Genomic DNA, 26,571 nt, shown 5'->3' with positions numbered 1-26,571 from the left:
AGTCTGGTGGCAGTCAGTAAATAGGCCCATCGCAGTCTGGTGGCGGTCAGTAAATAGGCCCAGCGCAGTCTGGTGGCGGTCGGTAAATAGGCCCAGTGCAGTCTGGTGGCGGTCAGTAAATAGACCCAGCGCAGTTTGGTGGCGGTCAGTAAATAGACCCAGTGCAGTCTGGTGGCGTGCAGCAAATAGGCCCAGTGCAGTCTGGTGGCGTGCAGTAAATAGGACCAGTGCAGTCTGGTAGCAGTCAGTAAATAGGCCCATCGCAGTCTGGTGGCGGTCAGTAAATAGGCCCATCGCAGTCTGGTGGCGGTCAGTAAATAGACCCAGCGCAGTCTGGTGGCGGTCAGTAAATAGGCCCATCGCAGTCTGGTGGCGGTCAGTAAATAGGCCCAGTGCAGTCTGGTGGCGGTCAGTAAATAGGCCCATCGCAGTCTGGTGGCGGTCAGTAAATAGACCCAGCGCAGTCTGGTGGCGGTCAGTAAATAGGCCCAGTGCAGTCTGGTGGCGGTCAGTAAATAGGCCCAGTGCAGTCTGGTAGTAGTCAGTAAATAGGCCCAGTGCAGTCTGGTGGCAGTCAGTAAATAGGCCCATCGCAGTCTGGTGGCGGTCAGTAAATAGGCCCAGTGCAGTCTGGTAGTAGTCAGTAAATAGGCCCATCGCAGTCTGGTGGCGGTCAGTAAATAGGCCCAGTGCAGTCTGGTAGTAGTCAGTAAATAGGCCCAGTGCAGTCTGGTAGCAGTCAGTAAATAGGGCCAGTGCAGTCTGGTGGCGGTCAGTAAATAGGCCCAGTGCAGTCTGGTGGCGGTCAGTAAATAGGCCCATCGCAGTCTGGTGGCGGTCAGTAAATAGGCCCAGTGCAGTCTGGTGGCGGTCAGTAAATAAGCCCAGTGCAGTCTGGTAGCGGTCAGTAAATAGGCCCAGTGCAGTCTGGTGGCGGTCAGTAAATACGCCCATCGGAATCTGGTGGCGGTCAGTAAATAGGCGCAGTGCAGTCTGGTGGCGGTCAGTAAATAGGCCCATTGCAGTCTGGTGGCGGTCAGTAAATTAGCCCAGTGCAGTCTGGTAGCGGTCAGTAAATAGGCCCAGCGCAGTCTGGTAGCGGTCAGTAAATAGGCCCAGTGCAGTCTGGTGGCGGTCAGTAAATAGACCCAGCACAGTCTGGTGGCGGTCAGTAAATAGGCCCAGTGCAGTCTGGTGGCGGTCAGTAAATAGGCCCAGTGCAGTCTGGTGGTGGTCAGTAAATAGGCCCAGTGCATCTGGTGGTGGTCAGTAAATAGACCCAGCACAGACTAGTGGCGGTCAGTAAATAGACCCAGCACAGTCTGGTGGCAGTCAGTAAATAGGCCCAGCGCAATCTGGTGGCGGCAGCAAGTAGACCCAGCACAGTCTGGTGGCGGTCAGTAAATAGACCCAGCACAGTCTGGTGGCGGTCAGTAAATAGGCCCATCGCAGTCTGGTGGCGGTCAGTAAATAGACCCAGCGCAGTCTGGTGGCGGTCAGTAAATAGACCCATCGCAGTCTGGTAGTGGTCAGTAAATAGGCCCATCGCAGTCTGGTGACGGTCAGTAAATAGGCCCAGTGCAGTCTGGTGGCGGTCAGTAAATAGGCCCAGTGCAGTCTGGTGGTGGTCAGTAAATAGGCCCAGTGCATCTGGTGGTGGTCAGTAAATAGACCCAGCACAGACTAGTGGCGGTCAGTAAATAGACCCAGCACAGTCTGGTGGCAGTCAGTAAATAGGCCCAGCGCAATCTGGTGGCGGCAGCAAGTAGACCCAGCACAGTCTGGTGGCGGTCAGTAAATAGACCCAACACAGTCTGGTGGCGGTCAGTAAATAGACCCATCGCAGTCTGGTAGTGGTCAGTAAATAGGCCCATCGCAGTCTGGTGACGGTCAGTAAATAGGCCCAGTGCAGTCTGGTGGCGGTCAGTAAATAGGCCCATCGCAGTCTGGTAGCAGTCAGTAAATAGGCCCATTGCAGTCTGGTGGCGGTCAGTAAATAGACCCATCGCAGTCTGGTAGTGGTCAGTAAATAGGCCCATCGCAGTCTGGTGACGGTCAGTAAATAGGCCCAGTGCAGTCTGGTGGCGGTCAGTAAATAGGCCCAGTGCAGTCTGGTGGAGGTCAGTAAATAGGCCCAGTGCATCTGGTGGTGGTCAGTAAATAGACCCAGCACAGACTAGTGGCGGTCAGTAAATAGACCCAGCACAGTCTGGTGGCAGTCAGTAAATAGGCCCAGCGCAATCTGGTGGCGGCAGCAAGTAGACCCAGCACAGTCTGGTGGCGGTCAGTAAATAGACCCAGCGCTGTCTGGTGGCGGTCAGTAAATAGACCCATCGCAGTCTGGTAGTGGTCAGTAAATAGGCCCATCGCAGTCTGGTGACGGTCAGTAAATAGGCCCAGTGCAGTCTGGTGGCGGTCAGTAAATAGGCCCATCGCAGTCTGGTAGCAGTCAGTAAATAGGCCCATTGCAGTCTGGTGGCGGTCAGTAAATAGGCCCAGCGCAGTCTGGTAGCAGTCAGTAAATAGGCCCATCGCAGTCTGGTAACGGTCAGTAAATAGGCCAGTGCAGTCTGGTGGCGGTCAGTAAATAGGCCCAGAGCAGTCTGGTGGTGGTCAGTAAATAGGCCCAGTGCAGTCTGGTGGCGGTCAGTAAATAGGCCCATTGCAGTCTGGTGGCGGTCAGTAAATAGGCCCAGAGCAGTCTGGTGGCGGTCAGTAAATAGACCCAGCGCAGTCTGGTAGCGGTCAGTAAATAGGCCCAGGGCAGTATGGTAGCGGTCAGTAAATAGGCCCAGGGCAGTCTGGTGGCGATCAGTAAATAGACCCAGTGCAGTCTGGTAGCAGTCAGTAAATAGGCCCATCGCAGTCTGGTGGCGGTCAGTAAATAAGCCCAGTGCAGTCTGGTAGCGGTCAGTAAATAGACCCAGTGCAGTCTGGTGGCGGTCAGTAAATAGGCCCAGTGCAGTCTGGTAGCAGTCAGTAAATAGGCCCAGTGCAGTCTGATGGCGGTCAGTAAATAGGCCCAGTGCAGTCTGGTAGCAGTCAGTAAATAGGCCCAGTGCAGTCTGATGGCGGTCAGTAAATAGGCCCAGTGCAGTCTGGTGGCGGTCAGTAAATAGGCCCAGTGCAGTCTGGTGGTGGTCAGTAAATAGGCCCAGTGCATCTGGTGGTGGTCAGTAAATAGACCCAGCACAGACTAGTGGCGGTCAGTAAATAGACCCAGCACAGTCTGGTGGCAGTCAGTAAATAGGCCCAGCGCAATCTGGTGGCGGCAGCAAGTAGACCCAGCACAGTCTGGTGGCGGTCAGTAAATAGACCCAGCACAGTCTGGTGGCGGTCAGTAAATAGGCCCATCGCAGTCTGGTGGCGGTCAGTAAATAGACCCAGCGCAGTCTGGTGGCGGTCAGTAAATAGACCCATCGCAGTCTGGTAGTGGTCAGTAAATAGGCCCATCGCAGTCTGGTGACGGTCAGTAAATAGGCCCAGTGCAGTCTGGTGGCGGTCAGTAAATAGGCCCAGTGCAGTCTGGTGGTGGTCAGTAAATAGGCCCAGTGCATCTGGTGGTGGTCAGTAAATAGACCCAGCACAGACTAGTGGCGGTCAGTAAATAGACCCAGCACAGTCTGGTGGCAGTCAGTAAATAGGCCCAGCGCAATCTGGTGGCGGCAGCAAGTAGACCCAGCACAGTCTGGTGGCGGTCAGTAAATAGACCCAACACAGTCTGGTGGCGGTCAGTAAATAGACCCATCGCAGTCTGGTAGTGGTCAGTAAATAGGCCCATCGCAGTCTGGTGACGGTCAGTAAATAGGCCCAGTGCAGTCTGGTGGCGGTCAGTAAATAGGCCCATCGCAGTCTGGTAGCAGTCAGTAAATAGGCCCATTGCAGTCTGGTGGCGGTCAGTAAATAGACCCATCGCAGTCTGGTAGTGGTCAGTAAATAGGCCCATCGCAGTCTGGTGACGGTCAGTAAATAGGCCCAGTGCAGTCTGGTGGCGGTCAGTAAATAGGCCCAGTGCAGTCTGGTGGTGGTCAGTAAATAGGCCCAGTGCATCTGGTGGTGGTCAGTAAATAGACCCAGCACAGACTAGTGGCGGTCAGTAAATAGACCCAGCACAGTCTGGTGGCAGTCAGTAAATAGGCCCAGCGCAATCTGGTGGCGGCAGCAAGTAGACCCAGCACAGTCTGGTGGCGGTCAGTAAATAGACCCAGCGCTGTCTGGTGGCGGTCAGTAAATAGACCCATCGCAGTCTGGTAGTGGTCAGTAAATAGGCCCATCGCAGTCTGGTGACGGTCAGTAAATAGGCCCAGTGCAGTCTGGTGGCGGTCAGTAAATAGGCCCATCGCAGTCTGGTAGCAGTCAGTAAATAGGCCCATTGCAGTCTGGTGGCGGTCAGTAAATAGGCCCAGCGCAGTCTGGTAGCAGTCAGTAAATAGGCCCATCGCAGTCTGGTAACGGTCAGTAAATAGGCCAGTGCAGTCTGGTGGCGGTCAGTAAATAGGCCCAGTGCAGTCTGGTGGCGGTCAGTAAATAGGCCCATTGCAGTCTGGTGGCGGTCAGTAAATAGGCCCAGAGCAGTCTGGTGGCGGTCAGTAAATAGACCCAGCGCAGTCTGGTAGCGGTCAGTAAATAGGCCCAGGGCAGTCTGGTAGCGGTCAGTAAATAGGCCCAGGGCAGTCTGGTGGCGATCAGTAAATAGACCCAGTGCAGTCTGGTAGCAGTCAGTAAATAGGCCCATCGCAGTCTGGTGGCGGTCAGTAAATAAGCCCAGTGCAGTCTGGTAGCGGTCAGTAAATAGACCCAGTGCAGTCTGGTGGCGGTCAGTAAATAGGCCCAGTGCAGTCTGGTAGCAGTCAGTAAATAGGCCCAGTGCAGTCTGATGGCGGTCAGTAAATAGGCCCAGCGCAGTCTGGTGGCGGTCGGTAAATAGGCCCAGTGCAGTCTGGTGGCGGTCAGTAAATAGACCCAGCGCAGTCTGGTGGCGGTCAGTAAATAGACCCAGCGCAGTCTGGTGGCGTGCAGTAAATAGGCCCAGTGCAGTCTGGTGGCGGTCAGTAAATAGGCCCATCGCAGTCTGGTGGCGGTCAGTAAATAAGCCCAGTGCAGTCTGGTGGTGGTCAGTAAATAGTCCCATCGCAGTCTGGTGGCGGTCAGTAAATAGTCCCATCGCAGTCTGGTGGCGGTCAGTAAATAGACCCAGCGCAGTCTGGTGGCGGTCAGTAAATGGGCCCATCGCAGTCTGGTGGCGGTCAGTAAATAGGCCCATCGCAGTCTGGTGGCGGTCAGTAAATAGGCCCAGTGCAGTCTGGCGGCGGTTAGTAAATAGGCCCATCGCAGTCTGGTGGCGGTCAGTAAATAGGCCCAGTGCAGTCTGGTGGCGGTCAGTAAATAAGCCCATTGCAGTCTGGTGGCGGTCAGTAAATAGGCCCAGTGCAGTCTGGTGGCGGTCAGTAAATAGGCCCAGCGCAGTCTGGTAGCAGTCAGTAAATAGGCCCATTGCAGTCTGGTGGCGGACAGTAAATAGGCCCAGAGCAGTCTGGTGGCGGTCAGTAAATAGACCCAGCGCAGTCTGGTAGCGGTCAGTAAATAGGCCCATGGCAGTCTGGTGGCGGTCAGTAAATAGACCCAGCGCAGTCTGGTAGTGGTCAGTAAATAGGCCCATGGCAGTCTGGTGGCGGTCAGTAAATAGACCCAGTGCAGTCTGGTAGCGGTCAGTAAATAGGCCCATGGCAGTCTGGTGGCGGTCAGTAAATAGACCCAGTGCAGTCTGGTGGCGGTCAGTAAATAGACCCAGTGCAGTCTGGTAGCAGTCAGTAAATAGGCCCAGTGCAGTCTGGTGGCGGTCAGTAAATAGACCCAGTGCAGTCTGGTGACGGTCAGTAAATAGGCCCATCGCAGTCTGGTGGCGGTCAGTAAATAGGCCCAGTGCAAACTGGTAGCGGTCAGTAAATAGACCCAGTGCAGTCTGGTGGCGGTCAGTAAATAGGCCCAGTGCAGTCTGGTAGCAGTCAGTAAATAGGCCCAGTGCAGTCTGGTGGCAGTCAGTAAATAGGCCCATCGCAGTCTGGTGGCGGTCAGTAAATAGGCCCAGTGCAGTCTGGTGGCGGTCAGTAAATAGACCCAGTGCAGTCTGGTGGCGGTCAGTAAATAGGCCCATCGCAGTCTGGTGGCTGTCGGTAAATAGGCCCAGTGCAGTCTGGTGGCGGTCAGTAAATAGACCCAGCGCAGTCTGGTGGCGGTCAGTAAATAGGGCCAGTGCAGTCTGGTGGCGGTCAGTAAATAGGCCCATCGCAGTCTGGTGGCGGTCAGTAAATAGACCCAGCGCAGTCTGGTGGCGGTCAGTAAATAGGCCCATCGCAGTCTGGTGGCAGTCAGTAAATAGGCCCAGTGCAGTCTGGTGGCAGTCAGTAAATAGGCCCATCGCAGTCTGGTGGCGGTCAGTAAATAGGCCCAGAGCAGTCTGGTGGCGGTCAGTAAATAGACCCAGCGCAGTCTGGTAGCGGTCAGTAAATAGGCCCAGGGCAGTCTGGTAGCGGTCAGTAAATAGGCCCAGGGCAGTCTGGTGGCGATCAGTAAATAGACCCAGTGCAGTCTGGTAGCAGTCAGTAAATAGACCCAGCGCAGTCTGGTGGCGGTCAGTAAATAGACCCAGCGCAGTCTGGTGGCGTGCAGTAAATAGGCCCAGTGCAGTCTGGTGGCGGTCAGTAAATAGGCCCATCGCAGTCTGGTGGCGGTCAGTAAATAAGCCCAGTGCAGTCTGGTGGTGGTCAGTAAATAGGCCCATGGCAGTCTGGTGGCGGGCAGTAAATAGGCTCAGTGCAGTCTGGTGGCGGTCAGTAAATAGACCCAGCGCAGTCTGGTGGCGTGCAGTAAATAGGCCCAGTGCAGTCTGGTGGCGGTCAGTAAATAGGCCCATCGCAGTCTGGTGGCGGTCAGTAAATAAGCCCAGTGCAGTCTGGTGGTGGTCAGTAAATAGGCCCAGCGCAGTCTGGTGGCGTGCAGTAAATAGGCCCAGTGCAGTCTGGTGGCGGACAGTAAATAGGCCCAGAGCAGTCTGGTGGCGGTCAGTAAATAGACCCAGCGCAGTCTGGTAGCAGTCAGTAAATAGGCCCATGGCAGTCTGGTGGCGGTCAGTAAATAGACCCAGCGCAGTCTGGTAGTGGTCAGTAAATAGGCCCATGGCAGTCTGGTGGCGGTCAGTAAATAGACCCAGTGCAGTCTGGTAGCGGTCAGTAAATAGGCCCATGGCAGTCTGGTGGCGGTCAGTAAATAGACCCAGTGCAGTCTGGTGGCGGTCAGTAAATAGACCCAGTGCAGTCTGGTAGCAGTCAGTAAATAGGCCCAGTGCAGTCTGGTGGCGGTCAGTAAATAGACCCAGTGCAGTCTGGTGACGGTCAGTAAATAGGCCCATCGCAGTCTGGTGGCGGTCAGTAAATAGGCCCAGTGCAAACTGGTAGCGGTCAGTAAATAGACCCAGTGCAGTCTGGTGGCGGTCAGTAAATAGGCCCAGTGCAGTCTGGTAGCAGTCAGTAAATAGGCCCAGTGCAGTCTGGTGGCAGTCAGTAAATAGGCCCATCGCAGTCTGGTGGCGGTCAGTAAATAGGCCCAGTGCAGTCTGGTGGCGGTCAGTAAATAGGCCCAGTGCAGTCTGGTAGCAGTCAGTAAATAGGCCCAGTGCAGTCTGGTGGCAGTCAGTAAATAGGCCCATCGCAGTCTGGTGGCGGTCAGTAAATAGGCCCATCGCAGTCTGGTGGCGGTCAGTAAATAGGCCCATCGCAGTCTGGTGGCGGTCGGTAAATAGGCCCAGTGCAGTCTGGTGGCGGTCAGTAAATAGACCCAGCGCAGTCTGGTGGCGGTCAGTAAATAGGGCCAGTGCAGTCTGGTGGCGGTCAGTAAATAGGACCAGTGCGGTCTGGTGGCAGTCAGTAAATAGGCCCATCGCAGTCTGGTGGCGGTCAGTAAATAAGCCCAGTGCAGTCTGGTGGTGGTCAGTAAATAGGCCCATCGCAGTCTGGTGGCAGTCAGTAAATAGGCCCATCGCAGTCTGGTGGCGGTCAGTAAATAGGCCCAGTGCAGTCTGGTGGCGGTCAGTAAATAGACCCAGCGCAGTCTGGTGGCGGTCAGTAAATAGGGCCAGTGCAGTCTGGTGGCGGTCAGTAAATAGGACCAGTGCGGTCTGGTGGCAGTCAGTAAATAGGCCCATCGCAGTCTGGTGGTGGTCAGTAAATAAGCCCAGTGCAGTCTGGTGGCAGTCAGTAAATAGGCCCATCGCAGTCTGGTGGCAGTCAGTAAATAGGCCCATCGCAGTCTGGTGGCGGTCAGTAAATAGGCCCAGTGCAGTCTGGTAGCAGTCAGTAAATAGGCCCAGTGCAGTCTGGTGGCGGTCAGTAAATAGGCCCATCGCAGTCTGGTGGCGGTCAGTAAATAGGCCCAGAGCAGTCTGGTGGCGGTCAGTAAATAGGCCCAGAGCAGTCTGGTGGTGGTCAGTAAATAGGCCCAGCGCAGTCTGGTGGCGGTCAGTAAATAGGCCCAGTGCAGTCTGGTAGCAGTCAGTAAATAGGCCCAGTGCAGTCTGGTGGCGGACAGTAAATAGGCTTATCGCAGTCTGGTGGCGGTCAGTAAATTGGCCCATCGCAGTCTGGTGGCAGTCAGTAAATAGGCCCAGTGCAGTCTGGTGGCGGTCAGAAAATAGGCCCATCGCAGTCTGGTGGCGGTCAGTAAATAGGCCCAGCGCAGTCTGGTAGCGGTCAGTAAATAGGCCCAGTGCAGTCTGGTGGCGGTCAGTAAATAGGCCCAGTGCAGTCTGGTGGCGGTCAGTAAATAGACCCAGCACAGTCTGGTGGTGGTCAGTAAATAGGCCCAGTGCAGTCTGGTGGCGGTCAGTAAATAGGCCCAGTGCAGTCTGGTAGCGGTCAGTAAATAGACCGAGCGCAGTCTGGTGGCGGTCAGTAAATAGACCCATCGCAGTCTGGTGGTGGTCAGTAAATAGGCCCATTGCAGTCTGGTGGTGGTCAGTAAATAGACCCAGTGCAGTCTGGTGGTGGTCAGTAAATAGGCCCAGTGCATCTGGTGGTGGTCAGTAAATAGACCCAGCACAGACTAGTGGCGGTCAGTAAATCGACCCAGCACAGTCTGGTGGCGGTCAGTAAATAGGCCCATCGCAGTCTGGTAGCGGTCAGTAAATAGACCCAGCACAGACTAGTGGCGGTCAGTAAATAGACCCAGCACAGTCTGGTGGCGGTCAGTAAATAGGCCCAGTGCAGTCTGGTAGCGGTCAGTAAATAGACCCAGCACAGACTAGTGGCGGTCAGTAAATAGACCCAGTGCAGTCTGGTGGCGGTCAGTAAATAGGCCCAGTGCAGTCTGGTGGCGGTCAGTAAATAGACCCAGCGCAGTCTGGTGGCGGTCAGTAAATAGGCCCAGCGCAGTCTGGTGGCGGTCAGTTAATTGGCCCAGCGTGGACTGGTGGCAGTCAGTAAATAGGCCCAGTGCAGTCTGGTGGCGGTCAGTAAATAGGCCCAGTGCAGTCTGGTGGCAGTCAGTAAATAGACCCAGGGCAGTCTGATGGCGGTCAGTAAATAGACCCAGCACAGACTAGTGGCAGTCAGTACATAGACCCAGCACAGTCTGATGGCAGTCAGTAAATAGGCCCAGCGCAATCTGGTGGCGGCAGCAAGTAGACCCAGCACAGTCTGGTGGCGGTCAGTAAATAGACCCAGCACAGTCTGGTGGCGGTCAGTAAATAGACCCAGCGCAGTCTGGTGGCGGTCAGTAAATAGGCCCAGCGCAGTCTGGTGGCGGTCAGTTAATTGGCCCAGCGTGGACTGGTGGCAGTCAGTAAATAGGCCCAGTGCAGTCTGGTGGCGGTCAGTAAATACGCCCAGTGCAGTCTGATGGCGGTCAGTAAATAGACCCATCGCAGTCTGGTGGCGGTCAGTAAATAGGCCCAGCGTGGACTGGTGGCAGTCAGTAAATAGGCCCAGTGCAGTCTGGTGGCGGTCAGTAAATAGGCCCAGTGGAGTCTGGTTGCAATCAGTAAATAGGCCCAGTGCAGTCTGGTGGCGGTCAGTAAATAGGCCCAGCGCAGTCTGGTTGCAATCAGTAAATAGACACAGCGCAGTCTGGTGGCGGTCAGTAAATAGACACAGCGCAGTCTGGTTGCAATCAGTAAATAGACCCAGCACAGTCTGGTGGCAGTCAGTAAATAGGCCCAAGCGTGAACTAATGGTGGTCAGTAAATGAGCCCAGCATGGACTGCTAGCAGTCATTAAATAGACCCAGTGCAGTCTGGTGGCGGTCAGTAAATAGACCCAGGGCAGTCTGGTAGTGGTCAGTACATAGGCCCAGCCTGGGCTGGTGGCAGTCAGTAAATAGACCCAGCGCAGTCTGCTGGCAGTCAGTATATAGGCCCAGTGCAGTCTGGTAACGGTCAGTAAATAGACCCAGCACGAACTGGTGACGGTCAGTAAATAGGCCCAGCGTGGACTGGTGGCAGTCAGTAAATAGGCCCAGCATAGACTGGAGGCGGTCAGTAAATAGGCCCAGTGCAGTCTGGTAGCGATCAGTAAATAGACCCAGCGCAAACTGGTGGCAGTCAGTATATAGACCCAGTTCAGTCTGGTGGCAGTCAGTAAATAAGCCCAGCGTGGCCTGGTGGCGGTCAGTAAATAGATCTAGCGCAGTCTGGTGGCGGTCAGTAAATAGACCTAAAGCAGTCTCAAGGCGGTCAGTAAAGAGGCCCAGCGCAGTCTGGTGGCGGTCAGTAAATAGGCCCAGTACAGGCTTGTGGTGATCAATACATAGGCCCAGCACAGCCTCGTGGTGATCAATACATAGGCCCAGCATGGTCTCATGGCGATCAGTACATAGGTCCAGCTTGGATCCATGGCAGTCAGTAAATAGGCCCAGCGTGGCCTGGTGGCGGTCAGTAAATAGGTCCAGTGCAGATCCGTGGCAGTTGGCAAATAGGCCCAGCATGGACTCATGGCGGTCAGTAAATAGGCCCAGCACAGTCTGGTGGCGGTCAGTAAATAGGCCCAGCACAGACTCATGGTGATCAGTGCATAGGCCCAGCATGGGTTCATGGCGATCAGTACATCGGTCCAGCGCAGTCTGGTGGTGATTAGTAAATAGACATAGCAGTCTGATGGCAGTCAGTAAATAGGCCCAGTGTGGATGCATGGTGGTCTAAATAGGCCCAGCGCAGACTCATGGCGGTCAGTAAATAGGCCCAGCGCAGTCTGGTGGCGGTCAGTAAATATGTCCAGCACAGTCTGAAGACGGTCAGTAAATAGGCCCAGTGCAGACTGGTGGCGGGCAGTAAATAGGCCCAGTGCAGACTGGTGGCGGTCAGTAAATATGTCCAGCGTGGACCCATGGCAGTCAGTAAATAGGCCCAGTGCGACTCTTGACGGTCAGTACGTAGACCCAGCATGGACACATGGCGGCAGCATCAGCGAGAGCTTGGGTGCATTGATGACAAGGTCTTAGCGCCCACTCATGGCTGCTGCGAGAGAGGCAAGTTTGGGTTCCTGACGGTGTCTGCTTCCAGGGCAGATTTGTAGAGGTGAGTTTGAGCTCAGTACAAGACACTGCAGCATTGGCAGTGGCAGCATCGGCAGGTGGACCTGAAGCAGACTCATGGTAGCCCAGAGTCGAGTTTGGGCTGGTGTGGTACCTGGCACTTCTGCCATTGGCGAAGTGCAGCAAGATTCATAGTGGCCGGGGTGTCAGTGGAGGTGAGCTGGCCCCAGACAACGGGTGACTGATTCCAGTGATGGCGGCACGGTGAAGTGACTCATGCCTGGCCATCAGACCCATGGTCCCTGGTGGAGCCCTTAAAAAGAAGGACCATAAAGTTGAACCATTTTTCTTTATTCTTCTGTGTTTATATTCTACATTTTGGTTTATTTCTCTGTGTTTTAATGTGGCGGCAGAGAGTGGTGACAGTATACAACACTCTTTACTGTATTATATAACAAAATACACGTGACAATAAATAAATCAAATTAATTTGCCAGATTTCTCCATGCCAGCAGGGAGTGCACTTCATAAAGTACCTCATTGGCTGTAAAATGCTTCAGGATGTCCTGAGATCATGTCAATCCCTGTGGAAATGTACATCTCTCTTCCTTAACTCTCACCTCTTTGCAATCCATTGCAAACTCTTTAATATCTCCCTAAAACCTGGAAGAAGCAAGTAGGCCTTTAATTTAATTTCTCACCGAAAACATGTGACCCCTCACCTAGCTTCTCATGCCATCTCTGACTTACAAATGCGGTTGTTGGACACTAAGAAAATGTCAGAAAGCCGAATGCTTTAGAAAAGAGATTAAGAAAGAAAAGCTGCAAATGGCGGAAATGCAAAACCATATCAGAAAGTACTGGAAATACTCAGCAAGTGAATCAGCATTGAAAAGAGATAAGATGAATTAGTGCTTTGGGTGGAACCACTGATGTATAATCTCGCTCAGACCATCCACCTATCAGATGGTGACTGACTTGCTTTGCATTTCCGGCAATTTTCTGGTGTGTATCCTGAATGGTTTGAAAGCATTCTGTATGAGAGTGGCTTGGTGGAATGTACTAGATCAAAACTGTGTCTTCTAGTTCCAATACTTGCTGAGGATTCTCAGTCTTGAGCACATCATTCTGTGGCCTGGGGAATAGCAGGAAGCATTTGCCAAACTTTCAACCTAATTGGTGTTTACAATTATAAATGGGATAGAAAAGGAAATCTCTCTTCAGTTGATGTGATATGAATATTGTGCGTAAATCTGATCATATTGTAAGACAACCAGTGAACTCTAGAGAACAACGTTGTTTGATGTAAAGAAATACTGAATTTTTGTAGCACCTTTCACAATCACTGGATATCCCAAAGATGTTACAGCCAATTAATTATTTTTTGAAGTGTTATGCTTGTTGTGGTATATGAGACAGCAATGTGATGATGCACCAAATAATCTGTTGTTTTCTGATGTTTTCTGATGTTGATTAAGGGATAAATATTGGCCAGGATACCAGGGAACATTTCCTTACTGTGCTCTGAGGCAATGCCTCATGATGCTTTACGTCCACCCGAGCAGACAGATGGGGTCTCAATTCAGCAACTCATCTGAAAGACAACACTCTCTGACAGCATAATATTTAGAGTCATAGAGATGTACAGCATGGAAACAGACCCTTCGGTCCAACCCGTCCATGCTGACCAGATATCCCAACCCAATCTAGTCCCACCTGCCAGCACCCTGCCCATATCCCTCCAAACCCTTCCTATTCATATACCCTTCCAATGCCTCTTAAATGTTGCAATTGTACCAGCCTCCACCACTCCACTGGCAGCTCATTCCATACACGTACCACCCTCTGCATGAAAACGTTGTCCCTTAGGTCTCTTTTATATCCTTCCCCTCTCACCCTAAATCTGTGCCCTCTAGTTCTGGACTCCCCAACCCCAGGAACAGACTTTGTCTGTTTATCCTATCCATGCCCCTCATAATTTTGTAAACCTCTATAAGGTCACCCCTCAGCCTCTGATGCTCCAGGAAAAACAGCCCCAGCCTGTTCAGCCTCTCCCTGTAGCTCAGATCCTCCAACCCTGGCAACATCCTTGTAAATCTTTTCTGAACCCTTTCAAGTTTCACAACATCTTTCCGATCTGAAGGAGACCAGAATTGCACGCAATGTTCCAACAGTGACCTAACCAATGTCCTGTACAGCCTCAACATAGCCTCCCAACTGCTGTACTCAATACACTGACCAATAAAGGAAAGCATAGCAATCACCTTCTTCACTATCCTAGCTACGTGCGACTCCACTTTCAAGGAGCTATGAACCTGCACTCCAAGGTCTCTTTATTCAGCAACTAGGACCTTACCATTAAGTGTATAAGTCCTGCTAAGATTTGCTTTCCCAAAATGCAGCACCTTGCATTTATCTGAATTAAACTCCATCTGCCACTTCTCAGCCCATTGGCCCATCTGGTCCAGATTAGGGAACATCTCCGGGATACCCGCACCAATCAACCACACCGCCCTGTGGCCCAACATTTCAACTCCCCCTCCCACTCTGCCGAGGACATGGAGGTCCTGGGCCTCCTTCACCGCCACTCCCTCACCACCAGACGCCTGGAGGAAGAATTCCTCATCTTCCGCCTCGGAACACTTCAACCCCAGGGCATCAATGTGGACTTCAACAGTTTCCTCATTTCCCCTTCCCCCACCTCACCCTAGTTCCAAATTCCAGCTCAGCACTGTCCCCATGACTTGTCCTACCTGCCTATCTCCTTTTCCACCTATCCACTCCATCCTCCTCCCTGACCTATCACCTTCATCCCCTCCCCCACTCACCTATTGTACTCTATGCTACTTTCTCCCCACCCCCACCCTCCTCTAGCTTATCTCTCCACGCTTCAGGCTCACTGCCTTTATTCCTGATGAAGGACTTTTGCCCAAAACATTGATTTTCCTGCTCCTCGGATGCTGCCTGAACTGCTGTGCTCTTCCAGCACCATAATCCAAAATCTGGTTTCCAGCATCTGCAGTCATTGTTTTTACCTAGTAATCTGAGGTCACCCTCTTCGCTGTCCACGACACCTCCAATTTTGGTGTCATCTGCAAACATACTAACTGTACCTCTTATACTCGCATCAAAATCATTTATGAAAATGACAGAAAGTAGAGAGCCCAGCACCAATCCATGTGGCACTCCACTGGTCACAGGCCTCCAGTCTGAAAAACAACCCTCCACCACCACCCTCTGTCTTCTACCTTTGAGCCAGTTCTATATCCAAATGGCTAGTTCTCCCTGTATTCCATGAGATCTAACATTGCTAATCCATGGGGAACCTTGTTGAACGCCTTACTGAATTCCATATAGATCACATCTACTGCTCTGCCCTCATCAATCTTCTTTGTTACTTCTTCAAAAAACTCAATCAAGTTTGTGAGACATGATTTCCCACGCACAAAGCCATGTTGACTATCCCAAATCAGTCCTTGCCTTTCCAAATACATGTACATCCTGTCCCTCAGGATTCCCTCCAACAACTTGACCACCACTGAGGTCAGGCCCATCGGTCTATAGTTCCCTGGCTTGCCTTTACCGCCCTTCTTAAACAGTGGCACCACGTTTGCCAACCTCCAGTCTTCCGGCACCTCACCTGTGACTATCAATGATGCAAATATCTGAGCAAGAGGCCCAGTAATTACTTCCCTAGCTTCCCACAGAGTTCTCGGGTACACCTGATCAGGTCCTGGGGATTCATCCACTTTTAACCGTTTCAAGACATCCAGCACTTCCTCCTCTGTAATCTGGACATTTTGCAAGGTGTCACCATCTATTTCCCTACAGTCTATATCTTCCATATCCTTTTCCACAGTAAATACTGATGCAAAATATTCATTTAGTATCTCCACTATTTTCTGTGGCTCCACACAAAAGGCCGCCTTGCTGATCTTTGAGGGGCCCTATCCTCTTCCTTTGTTCTTAATATATTTGTGAAAACCCTTTGGATTCTCCTTAATTCTATTTGCCAAAGCTATCTCATGTCCCCGTTTTGCCCTCCTGATTTCCCTCTTAAGTATACTCCTCCTACTTTCTTTGTATTCTTCTAAGGATTCATTTGATCTCTCCTGTTTATTCCTGACATATGCTTCCTTCTTTTTCTTAACCAAACTCTCAATTTCCAGCATTCCCTATACCTACCGGCCTTCCCTTTCATCCTGACAGGAATATACTTTCTCTGGATTCTTGTTATCTTATTTCTGAAGACTTCCCATTTTCCAGCCATCCCTTTACCTGTGAACATATGCCTCCAATCAGTTTTTGAACATTCTTGCCTAATCCCGTCAAATTTGGCCTTTCTCCAATTTAGAGCGTCAACTTTTAGATCTGGTCTATCCTTTTTCATCACTGCAGAGCTGCACTAAAGAGTTAGCTTTGATTTTTGTGCTCAAGCTGTGTTTGTCATATAAATGGAGTGGCAACATACAGGCCAGAATCCTGCAGTGAGTAATTCACCTCCTGACTCTCCAAGGTCTGTCCAAGGAGTGTGATGGAATATTCCCCACTTGCTTGGATGACTACAACTCCAAAAACAGTCAATAAGCTTGACACCATCCAAAACAAAGCAGCCTCGCTTGAATGACACTACATTCACAAGTATCCACTACACCACCGCCACTCAGTAGCAGCAGTGTGTACCATCTAAAAGTTCCCCAGCAGACATTCACCAAAAACCCTTAGACAGCACCTTCCAAACCCACAACCACTTCTGTTTCGGGCAAGGGCAGCAGATACATAAGAACACCACCATGTGCGACTTCCCGTCCAAGCCTCTCACTGTCCTGACTTGGAAATATATCGCCGTTCTTTCACTTTTGCTCAGTCAAATTCATAGAACTCATGCCCTCAACAGTATTGTGGGTCTGCTTACATCACATGGACTGCAGCAGTTCAGCAGGGCAGCTCATCACGGTGGCACGGTGGCAGTGGGTGGCATGGTGGCATGTGGGTGGCACGGTGGCACAGTGGTTAGCACTGCTGCCTCACAGCGCCTGAGACCCGGGTTCAATTCCGGACTCAGGCGACTGACTGTGTGGAGTTTGCACGTTCTCCCCGTGTCTGCGTGGGTTTCCTCCGGGTGCTCCGGTTTCCTCCCACAGTCCAAAGATGTGCGGGTCAGGTGAATTGGCCATGCTAAATTGCCTGTAGTGTTAGGTAAGGGGTTAATGTAGGGGTATGGGTGGGTTGCGCTTCAGCGGGTCGGTGTGGACTTGTTGGGCCGAAGGGCCTGTTTCCACACTGTAAGTCTAATCTAATCTAATCACCACCTTGTCAAGAGGCAACTAAGAATGGGCAATAAATGTTGGTCAGGCCAGTGACACCGAAATCCCCAAGAGAGGATAATAAAAAAAGCCTTGCAGTGTGACTTGAACCAGGAGCTTTTTGATTCAGAAATATGTGCTACCTACTGAGCCAAGGCTGACATACAGGGCTCTGACAAAGAACAACGATCGATTGTAATGACTGCCCAGTTTCTAAAGCTCTCTGTATCTTGTCTGAATTTTGATATAGACTTCAAGATAAGCTGAATTTATGGGTTAGGCAGATGAGTGTTATCAGGTCTCAATCAACATCTGATCAGGGCAGAGAATATTGTTTCAATACTCCTAAGTTGTTAATGCCATTTATTAAGCTCCATTTTTTAATTCTAAAGTCCAGTGTTGTTCTGCGTAGTTATGGTGGACCAAGGAGTCTGTTTCTGTGCTGTGTGGCTCCATGTCTCTCAGGGCTTATGAAGAGATTATAGTGGAGTCCATTAGATTAGATTAGATTCCCTACAGTTGTGAAACAGGCCCTTCGGCCCAACAGGTCCACACCGACCCTCCCAAAGAATAACCCACCCAGACCCATTCTCCTACCCTATATTTACTTCTGACTAATGCATCTCACACTATGGGCAATTGAGCACGGCCAATCCACCTTACCTACGTGGAAACCCACGCAGACACGGGGAGGATGTGCAAACTCCACACAGACAGTCACACAATGTGGGAATCGAACCCAGGTCCCTGGTGCTGTGAGGTAGCAGTGTTAACTGCTGAGCCACCCATTAAGAAAGGCTAGGAATAAAGTTGTTTCTCAGCTCTTGATTAATGAACCAATTTTTTTTAAACAATTCAGCAATTTAATGTTTATTTTTCTGATGCTAGCCAGAAAATGTATTGAATAAAAACAAAATATTCTGAATGTCAGAAATTTGAAAAGACAACAAAGTGTTGGAGAAACACAGCACGTCTGGCAGCATCCATGGAGAGAGAGGGAGAGAGAGAGAGAGAATATGATTCTTCTGAACTGACTTATTTGTTTTTGCAATTTTGACCCAATGGAATTTGAACTTGACTTTTAAGTTGTTAACCCAGCTTCATAACCACTGGACTGTTGTGCTGTGCATTTGGCACAGTTCCACAGATAGGCATGTGCTGAGAAACAATCAGTGAGGATCCAATCCTCCACCCTTTCATTACTCACGCATTATTATCTCAGGGAAGAAGTCTGTAGAAGGAGTGTTACAACCTGTTTATGGTCCTGTCTTTTTAAAGGTGTGTTTTCACCAAAGTTTAAATTCCATTTCAAAGGGTGTGACCTGGGAAGGGTCCTGAGTTTCTGACATGACAACAGAATCACGACATTTATATATCTTCTGCCTCCAGCCCTCAATCTCTATTGCATTGAAAACTTGTGAATGTTTTTGTGTGGGCTAGAAAACGATACGTACATTTCTATAGCATCTTTTGTAGCCAGTTAAGTTTTTTTTCCAAGTGTATTTACTGTTGTAGGAGACATAGTAACCAACTTGGACACAGAAAACCCCCACAATCAAGCCTGAGCTAAATGACCAAGTAATCTGTTCCACTAAAGGTGGAGGATATTCGTCCCATTTAGTTCATACAAGGTCCCTGTGGACCAATTCAGTTAGTCCCATTCCCTCACTTGATCCCTGTAGCCCAGAAAACTTATTTTCTTCAAGAGTCCATCTAAATCCGTTTTGAAATCGTTGTTTCAGCTTTCAACTCTCCATGGGCAGAGTATCCTAGGTCATTCCACTCACTGCATAAAAAGATTTTTCCTCATATTTTCCCTGTATCTTTTGCCCAGAATATTAAATCTGGTCTACAATCAGCTAATGGAAAGAGCTCTAATCCTGTCACAATCTTGTACACTCCAACCAAATCTCTTTCTCCACATAGAACAATCCCAGTTTTTCAAGTCTAACTCCGTACCAGAAACCTTGCCATCCCTGGAACCATTCTGCTATTTCCCTCTGCAGCCTCTTGATGATACTCAAATCTTTCTTAAAATGTGGTGATGGTTGGAGTAATAAATATTGACCAGGAGACTCAGGAAAGCTCCTGTGGTCTTTCAAAACATGCTGAGTGATTTTTTTACATCCATCTGAAAGGAAAGAAAGGAGTCTTGATTCAGCTGGAAAACAATATTGCTAAAGAAAATGCAGTGTGCTTTTGGTACAGGTTTGTGAATGTTGTTTAATTTTTTTGTTTTTTTTTTCTGCTCCGAAGCCATGCTATTTCATATTAATCTAACATTACATCACTCTTCAGTAATTAAGGCTCTTTGATCCAAATGAACAACAATTTCATACGAAAGATCATCAGTCAGACAAAAGGTACCGTGAACACGCCTAGAGAGGCCACAGACTGGTCAGATCAGATGCTGCACATAGTTCTCTACCTTGCCAATACTGGTTCTGTTGCATAGAAAGAATGTTTATTTTAAATGACAGTGTAGGGTCAAGGCCTTCAGTGAAGGATACCACCAAGGTTAGGAAGTGAAGAGGAGATAAAATAAATGAAGTTGATTACAATGTTGCCATCTGAGTTTTAAAAGCACAAATGGTTGCATGGTCTTAGGAAGGAGTTAGCTAGGGAGTAGGTGACAAAGGCAACAAGATATGCATAGTGCTCTTAACACAATAAAATCTGCAAGGTTACCTCACAGGAGCATTATAAAACAACATGACACTGAGCCACATAAGGAGATACTAGATCAGACATCCAAAAGCTCAGCTAGGTGGAAGTGGGTACTGCAGATGCTAGAGATTAGAGTCGGATTAGAGTGATGCTGGAAAAGCACAGCACGTCAGGCAGCATCTGAGAAGCAGGAAAATCGACGTTTCAGGCAAAATCCCTTCCTGTTGAAGGGCTTTCGATTTTCGCTTTTCCAGCGCCACTCTAATCCTGATCCAAAAGCTCAGTTCTAAAGGTAGGTTTTGAGTAGGAAATTGAGATAGAGAGGTGTCAGGAATGGAATTCCAGAGCTTGGGACTCAGGTTTTTTTTAGATTAGATTACTTACAGTGTGGAAACAGGCCCTTCGGCCCAACAAGTCCACACCGACCCGCCAAAGCGCAACCCACCCATACCCCTACATTTGCCCCTTACCTAACACTATGGGCAATTTAGCATGGCCAATTCACCTGACCTGCACATCTTTGGACTGTGGGAGGAAACCGGAGCACCCGGAGAAAACCCACGCAGACACAGAGAATGTGCAAACTCCACACAGTCAGTCGCCTGAGTCGGGAATTGAACCCGGGTCTCTGGCGCTGTGAGGCAGCAGTGCTAACCACTGTGCCACCATGCCGCCCACAAGGTATCTGAAGGCAATTAAAAAAAAGGCATGCAGAACGTAACTAGAGATGATCAATATGAGATCGTCATCAAGAAATCCAATAGGAAATTTTAGAAATAACTTTTTTACCCAAAGAATGGTGAGAATGTGGAACTGATGACCACAAGAATGTGCTTGAAGCAAATAGTACAGATGTATTTTAAGAGGAAGCTAACAGCATATAAGGGAGAAAAGATGGAGGGTTGTGATACATTGATTACATCATTGCCATTTGAGTTTTAAAAGCACAAATAGTTGCATGATCTTAGGAAGGAGTTAGTTAAGGAATAGGTGACAAAGGCAACAAGATATGCATAGTGCTCTTAACACAATAAAATCTGCAAGGTTATTTCACAGGAGCCTTATAAAACAATATGACACTGAGCCACATAAGGAGATACTAGGTCAGATATCCAAAAGCTCAGACCTGGAGGTCAATGAGGAAAGATGAGAAGAGGCTTGAGTGAAGCTTAAACACTGACATGGATTGTTTGGGCTGAGTGGACAGTATCATAAATCCTCCATAATCCAGTGGAACTTACAAAATGGAATATGAAGGCCACTTTGGCCCCTGAGCCAGCTCTGCCATTCACTAAGATCATGTCTAATCTGATTACTCCAGATTGCTATACCTCCCTGACCCAGACCAGAACCCCCATTTCAAATCAAGGATCAAATTGAGAAGCAGTTGAATGGGAATATCTTGGAAAGTTGTGGGGCTGGAAGAAATTAGATTTAATGTGGGACAAGGCAATGAATGATTTGAAAACCAGGATGAGACTTTTTAAATTGAGATGTGGCTTGACCAGGAACGCCTGAGTCAGCAAACACAGAAGTGTTAGTGAACAGAGCTTGGTGTTAGTTAAGATATGAGCAGCCACGCATTAGGTGACGTTAAATTTACAGAGAGTAGAATGTCATATGGAACGTTTTACAGTTATACCAGGCCTTGGTAAGACTTCATCTGGAATACTGTGTACAGCGTGGATCTTCTTATTAAAGAAATGATGCAGATGTGTTGGAAGCAGTTCAGAGTAGGTTTGCGAGACTAATACCTGGAATGGGTTGGTTGTCTTATGAAGAAAAGTTGGAATAGACTCTACTTGTATCAGCTGGAGTTTCCTCTTGTGGGAGTACCTAGAATGAGGGGTCACTGTTTAAAGTTACAGGCTTGCTCATTTGAGTCAGAGATGAGGTTTCTTTTCTTCAGAGGGTCACAAGTCTTCAGGAGTCTCTTCATCAAAAGTTTCTGGAAACAGAGTTTAGTTTTAGCACAGAGCAAAGCAAGGGGTGAAAGCTTAGTGGCAGTGCGGATTAATCAATCAATAACAACAATGTTACTGAATAGCAGAGCAAGTTCAAGGTACCAAGTGATCTACTCCTATTTTGTATGTTCCATAGGAAATATGGCACGGTTGTTTTGGTCTAACCAGTCCATGCCAGTGTTTTTGCTGTACTCAAGCCTCCTCCCATCTTGCCTCATCAACATTTATTCTAAATCTCTATTCCCTTTTCCCTTATATGTTACTTTAGCTGCCCCTAAATGCAGCTGCACTATTTGCTTCAACCATGCTCTTCTGGTCCCAAGATCCACATTCTTACCACTCTTCGGGTAAGTTCCTATTGAAAGTTTTGGTGAGTAAATCATATTGATGTCTCTAGTTGTGTTCTTCCCCACAATTGAAAACATCGCACATACATTCCAAGACCCTTTAAGTAATTGCAAATATTCTTTTAAATCTCAAATCAATTGTGAACATCGGTTAAAGATTTTCTTTTATTCCATTCTAGGATCATTCAAAACTATGGACAAGTTTGGAACAGGAGTGATTAATATCACCTATAAAGAGGTAAACAAGGAGACTTATTCACCAGTAACTTTAAGATGCACTTTTTGAAGATTGAATTCTTGAGCAAAATGTAGATATAATTTCTCACTGCCAATAACAACATCTTGGCTTGAGCCCTGATGGTCTTCCCTCTGCTCACCATGGTCTGACTTGCTCCTCATTTCCTTGCCCAAATCACGTTACACCAACTGCACTTGAATGCTCTTGCTCCAGGGAAATGTAACCCAACAACTTATGAAGCTGGTTTGCATTTCACTAGAGCAAAGGCTTTGGTGATACCTAACCTGGATTTTACTGACAGGAGAAAATGTTGCTGAGGTTTATGTCTTGTATCTCTTCAGGACAAACGCAAGAGTGCAAAAGTTCAAAATATCACATCAGTTTATACTATAGGAGAAAAGAGTGCTGATTGGTTGGCAAGTTGACTTGGATTGGTTGAAGCACTATAACGAGGAAAGTAATATAGAACTATCAGCTCCTAAGCTCCAAGTTAGGTCACAAAAGGTACAAGGCTTTGGCAAAAAAACCCATTTTGTTTACAGAGATTGGATCCCTACCAATGAATGCTTGATGTTAATAGCAAGTATAAATGAGTACATGGCAAAACACTCCTGAAATATGTTGCTCTTCAACAAGATTCAAATCAAAACTAGCCAATTTACTATGTGCAATTAAACTTGCATGTCATTTGTTACAGTGTCATTTTTGACTGATTATATTCCCAAGACATTTCTTGTACGGTTTCACTAAATTGTAGATGCAAATATTGTTCTTGATGTAACTTTTCTTTTAATGAGTTGTTAGCATCTCCACGAGTTGCTGTCATTGTATGCACTAAGATAGAATTATCATTTCCCAATTTAGTTTCCTTTAAATACACTTTTTTCTGTTCTTTTCCCTCTAGTGGCTCCAGATGACTATGTACAGCTAGGATTTTACAACCTGTATAGTCACTCAGCTGGAAAAGGAGCTCTCACTCAAGATGGTTCAGAATAGCTTTGGCTCTTGAGAGTCTGGTGGCAACCATTCAGACTCAGACTTCCTGGTTATAACATCAAATCGATGACAAATCCTCCATGAATCCATTGTTAATTGTTAGAAAATCCATCTGTTTCCCAGTGTCCTTTAGGGAAGGAAACTTGCTATCTGACATGTGACTCCAGACCCACAGCAATATAGTTGCTTCTTAATTATACTCTGGCAATTAGAGATGGATAATAAATGCTAGCCTAGCCAGCGACGTCCTCATCACATGAATGAATTTTTTAAAATCCTCATTGATTTCTGATGTGTTTCTGTAGATAGCTCATTGAGACACTTACCACAAGAAATTCCAGCACTGTCAGGAGCACTCAAAGTCATTTACTCATCTTTTCCCTGTATTGATGACTCAATCCTTGAAATGTCTTCTCAGAACTCCAACTTGCTGCCAGTTGACAATATGTTGCATTTATACAGATAGGTGATCAGTTAACTGGAAGTTAGTGATAGAGTCATAGAGATGTACAGCACGGAAACAAAGCCTTCAGTCCAACTCGTCCATGCTGACCAGATATCTCAACACAATCTAGTCCCACCTGCCAGCACCCGGCCCATATCCCTCCAACCCTTCCTATTCATATACCCCTCCAAATGCCTTATAAATGTTGCAATTGTACTAGACTCCACTGCTTCCTCTGGCAGCTCATTCCATGTAGTTCTGGATTCCCCCAACCCAGGGAAAAGACTTTGTCTATTTATCCTATCCATGCCCCTCATAATTTTATAAACCTCTATGAGGTCACCCGTCAGCCTCTGACGCTCCAGGGAAAACAGCCCCAGCCTGTTAGTTAAGACAGCGAGTTGCATAGTCTTTCTCATCTAAGTCTGAAGATGTGAATTTAACTAACATTCCAGAGATTTGAGCAGAAACTCCAGACTGACATTCCCAGTCCATTAAGCTGCAATGTCAAAAGTGCTGTTTTAGGGATGGGACGTTAAGTAGATGGCCTAAGTCTTTCATAGCAAAGAACAGGGAAGTGCATGCTGGTGTTCTTGCTAATATTTATACCCCAACCATCATCACTATTGGAAAACATTACTTGGTCGTTATTACATTGTTGCACAAATTGACAGACTGTCATACTTCCTGCTTAACAGTGACCACATTTCAAAAAGTATCTCACTAGTTTCAAAACACTTTGCGAAACCTTAGGTTGTGAAAGGTACAACAAAAGCGCAAATCTTTCTTACTTTTAATTTGTTTTCTTGCACAGTTTCTGACCTTAAAAATGTACTGCACTATTGTGTTTGCTATTCACTTCAGTCTCTCAGTTAAGGGTGAACCAGTAGGGAGATGACAGGGTAGCAATAATTTCACTGGGCTAGTAATCTATAGACGCTCAGGGAGGAAACAAAAGCAGAAAACAGATCATCAGAACTGATGAAGGTTCACTAGACCTGAAGCGCTAACTCTGCTCTCTCTCCACAGATATTGCCAGACCTGCTGAATTTCTCAAACAATTTCTGTTTTTGTTTCAGATCTCCTACATTTGCAGTTTTTTGTTTTACTTTGGTGCTCTGGGGACATGGTTTCAGGTTTAAGTTTGTTTAACAAATCGGTGATTAAAAGCCTGTGTCAGTAATGGTAAAAATGGAACTGTTGTTGATTGTCATGGAAACCCATCTGATTCACTGATGTTCTTCAGGGGAAAATCTGCCATCCTTAATGTGGTAATTTTTAATTGCCTTCAAATGGTGGAGGAAGTAGCGCAGTTCAAGGATAATTAGGGATGGGTGACAAAGGATGGTCTTGCTAGCAACATCCATGTCCCAATTTTTTAAAAATCCCAATATCTATAATAAAAATAAAAAGCTACACTTTTGATGTTCCAATGAAAGATCATCTCAACCTGAATTGTTAACTCAATTTCTCTGCACAGATGTTGCAGACCAGTCCGAGTATTTTAGCAACCAAAGTATTTTGTTTTTGTACTTTCCTGTATGTGTTATTTTCCACATAGCCAATGACTGCTTACAATTTTAGTGGGTTAAAAATGGCAGCAATTTAAAGTAAAAACCACAGGAAATTAACCAATTCTCACCTCGCAGTTTTAAGAGTTTATTTAAATATAAAACCTGTAGCTCATTTGGAATTGTTCATTTGTTTGATTTTTTTTGCACACTGTAATTATAACACATACTATATAATAAAAAATTGCATTTAAAGAAATTGATTTTGTTTGTTTTAATTTTTTTAAAAACATCTCCTTATCTCAGCATTCACCTTTTTAAAAACAGGAAGCTGACCTCACTGGAGTTTATTGTCTAACTAACCCCCACTTCTTCTGGAATAGCTTTTTTGAAAAAAAAATTAACCTATTCAAAGGCTCCTGTGGAGCAGGTGGGACTTGAACCCAGGACTCCTCACTCAGAGGTAGGGACACTACTACTGCACCACAAGGGCTCTTTATACTGTGTTGTCTTCATGTGATTTAAGAGTCCTAGAGATGTACAGCAGAGAAACAGACCCCTCATTCCAAATCATTCATGCCAACCAGATGTCCTAAATTAATCTAGTCCCATTTGCCAGCACTTGGTCCGTATCGGTCAAAACCCTTCCTATTCATTTACCCATCCAGATGCCTTTTAAATGTTGTAATTGTACCAGCCTCCACCACTTCCTCTAGCAGCTCATTCCATACATGCACCACCCTTTGCATGAAAAAGTTCCCCTTAGGTCCCTTTTAAACCTTTCCCCTCTCACCCTAAACCTATGCCCTGTAGTTCTGGACTCCCCCCACCCTCATGATTTTATAAACCTCTATAAGATCACCCCTCAGTCTCCAATGCTCCAAGGAGAACAGTCCCAGCTTATTCAGCTTCTCCCTATCGCTCAAAACCTCCAACCTGGCAACAATCCTTGTAAATCCTTTCTGAACCCTTTCAAGTTTCTCAACATCCTATAGGAGAGTGACATCTGCTTGGCTGAATAATCAGTGCACACACTATGGAATGAACTGAATTTTTAAATGATGTTCTGTAATTCCAAGAGAGGGTTAAAAATTAGTCTGAGTTAGGAAGTTTTTTTTAGATTAGATTAGATTACTTACAGTGTGGAAACAGGCCCTTCAGCCCAACAAGTCCACACCAACCTGCCGAAGCGCAACCCACCCATACCCCTACATTTACCCCGACCTAACACTACGGGCAATTTAGCATGGCCAACTCATGGTTATGAGTTGCAGTTGATGATAATCCTATAACACTTTGATTGAGGGAATGTTGCACGCAGTAGTGCTACCTTTGGATGCAACATTAACCTGAAATTCAGTCAGCCTTTTCAGCTGAATGAAAAAGATTACTCATGGAAGAAGTCTAAGGGTGTTCTTCCAGTGACCTGCTGAATATTTATCCCTCAATCTTTATCAGAACAATATATCTGATCACTTACCTCATTGCTGTTAATGAGAACTTGCTGTATGCCAATTGAGTGCTGTAATGCCCATCCTCCCCAAAAGAAGTGACTGTATTCCAAAAAATAATTGACT

The 26,571-nt window shown here is 47.8% G+C and overlaps 1 protein-coding gene across 1 annotated transcript in view; it reads left to right on the top strand.

Annotated features, from left to right (window-relative positions):
- LOC132836749 (calpain-3-like) overlaps nucleotides 1–25,212 on the top strand; it is a 64,761-nt gene extending 39,549 nt beyond the window's left edge. Inside the window, exons 19-20 of the mRNA XM_060856181.1 lie at nucleotides 21,984–22,042; nucleotides 22,947–25,212. Of these exons, the coding sequence (XP_060712164.1) occupies nucleotides 21,984–22,042; nucleotides 22,947–22,973 (86 nt within the window). The 3' untranslated portion in view covers nucleotides 22,974–25,212. The remainder of the gene's footprint in view (nucleotides 1–21,983; nucleotides 22,043–22,946) is intronic.
- The last annotated feature ends 1,359 nt before the right edge of the window (nucleotides 25,213–26,571 follow it).

The sequence above is a fragment of the Hemiscyllium ocellatum genome, chromosome 47 (assembly GCF_020745735.1).
Source record: "Hemiscyllium ocellatum isolate sHemOce1 chromosome 47, sHemOce1.pat.X.cur, whole genome shotgun sequence".
NCBI lineage: Eukaryota > Metazoa > Chordata > Chondrichthyes > Orectolobiformes > Hemiscylliidae > Hemiscyllium > Hemiscyllium ocellatum.
This window is presented reverse-complemented; position numbering and strand designations above follow the sequence as displayed.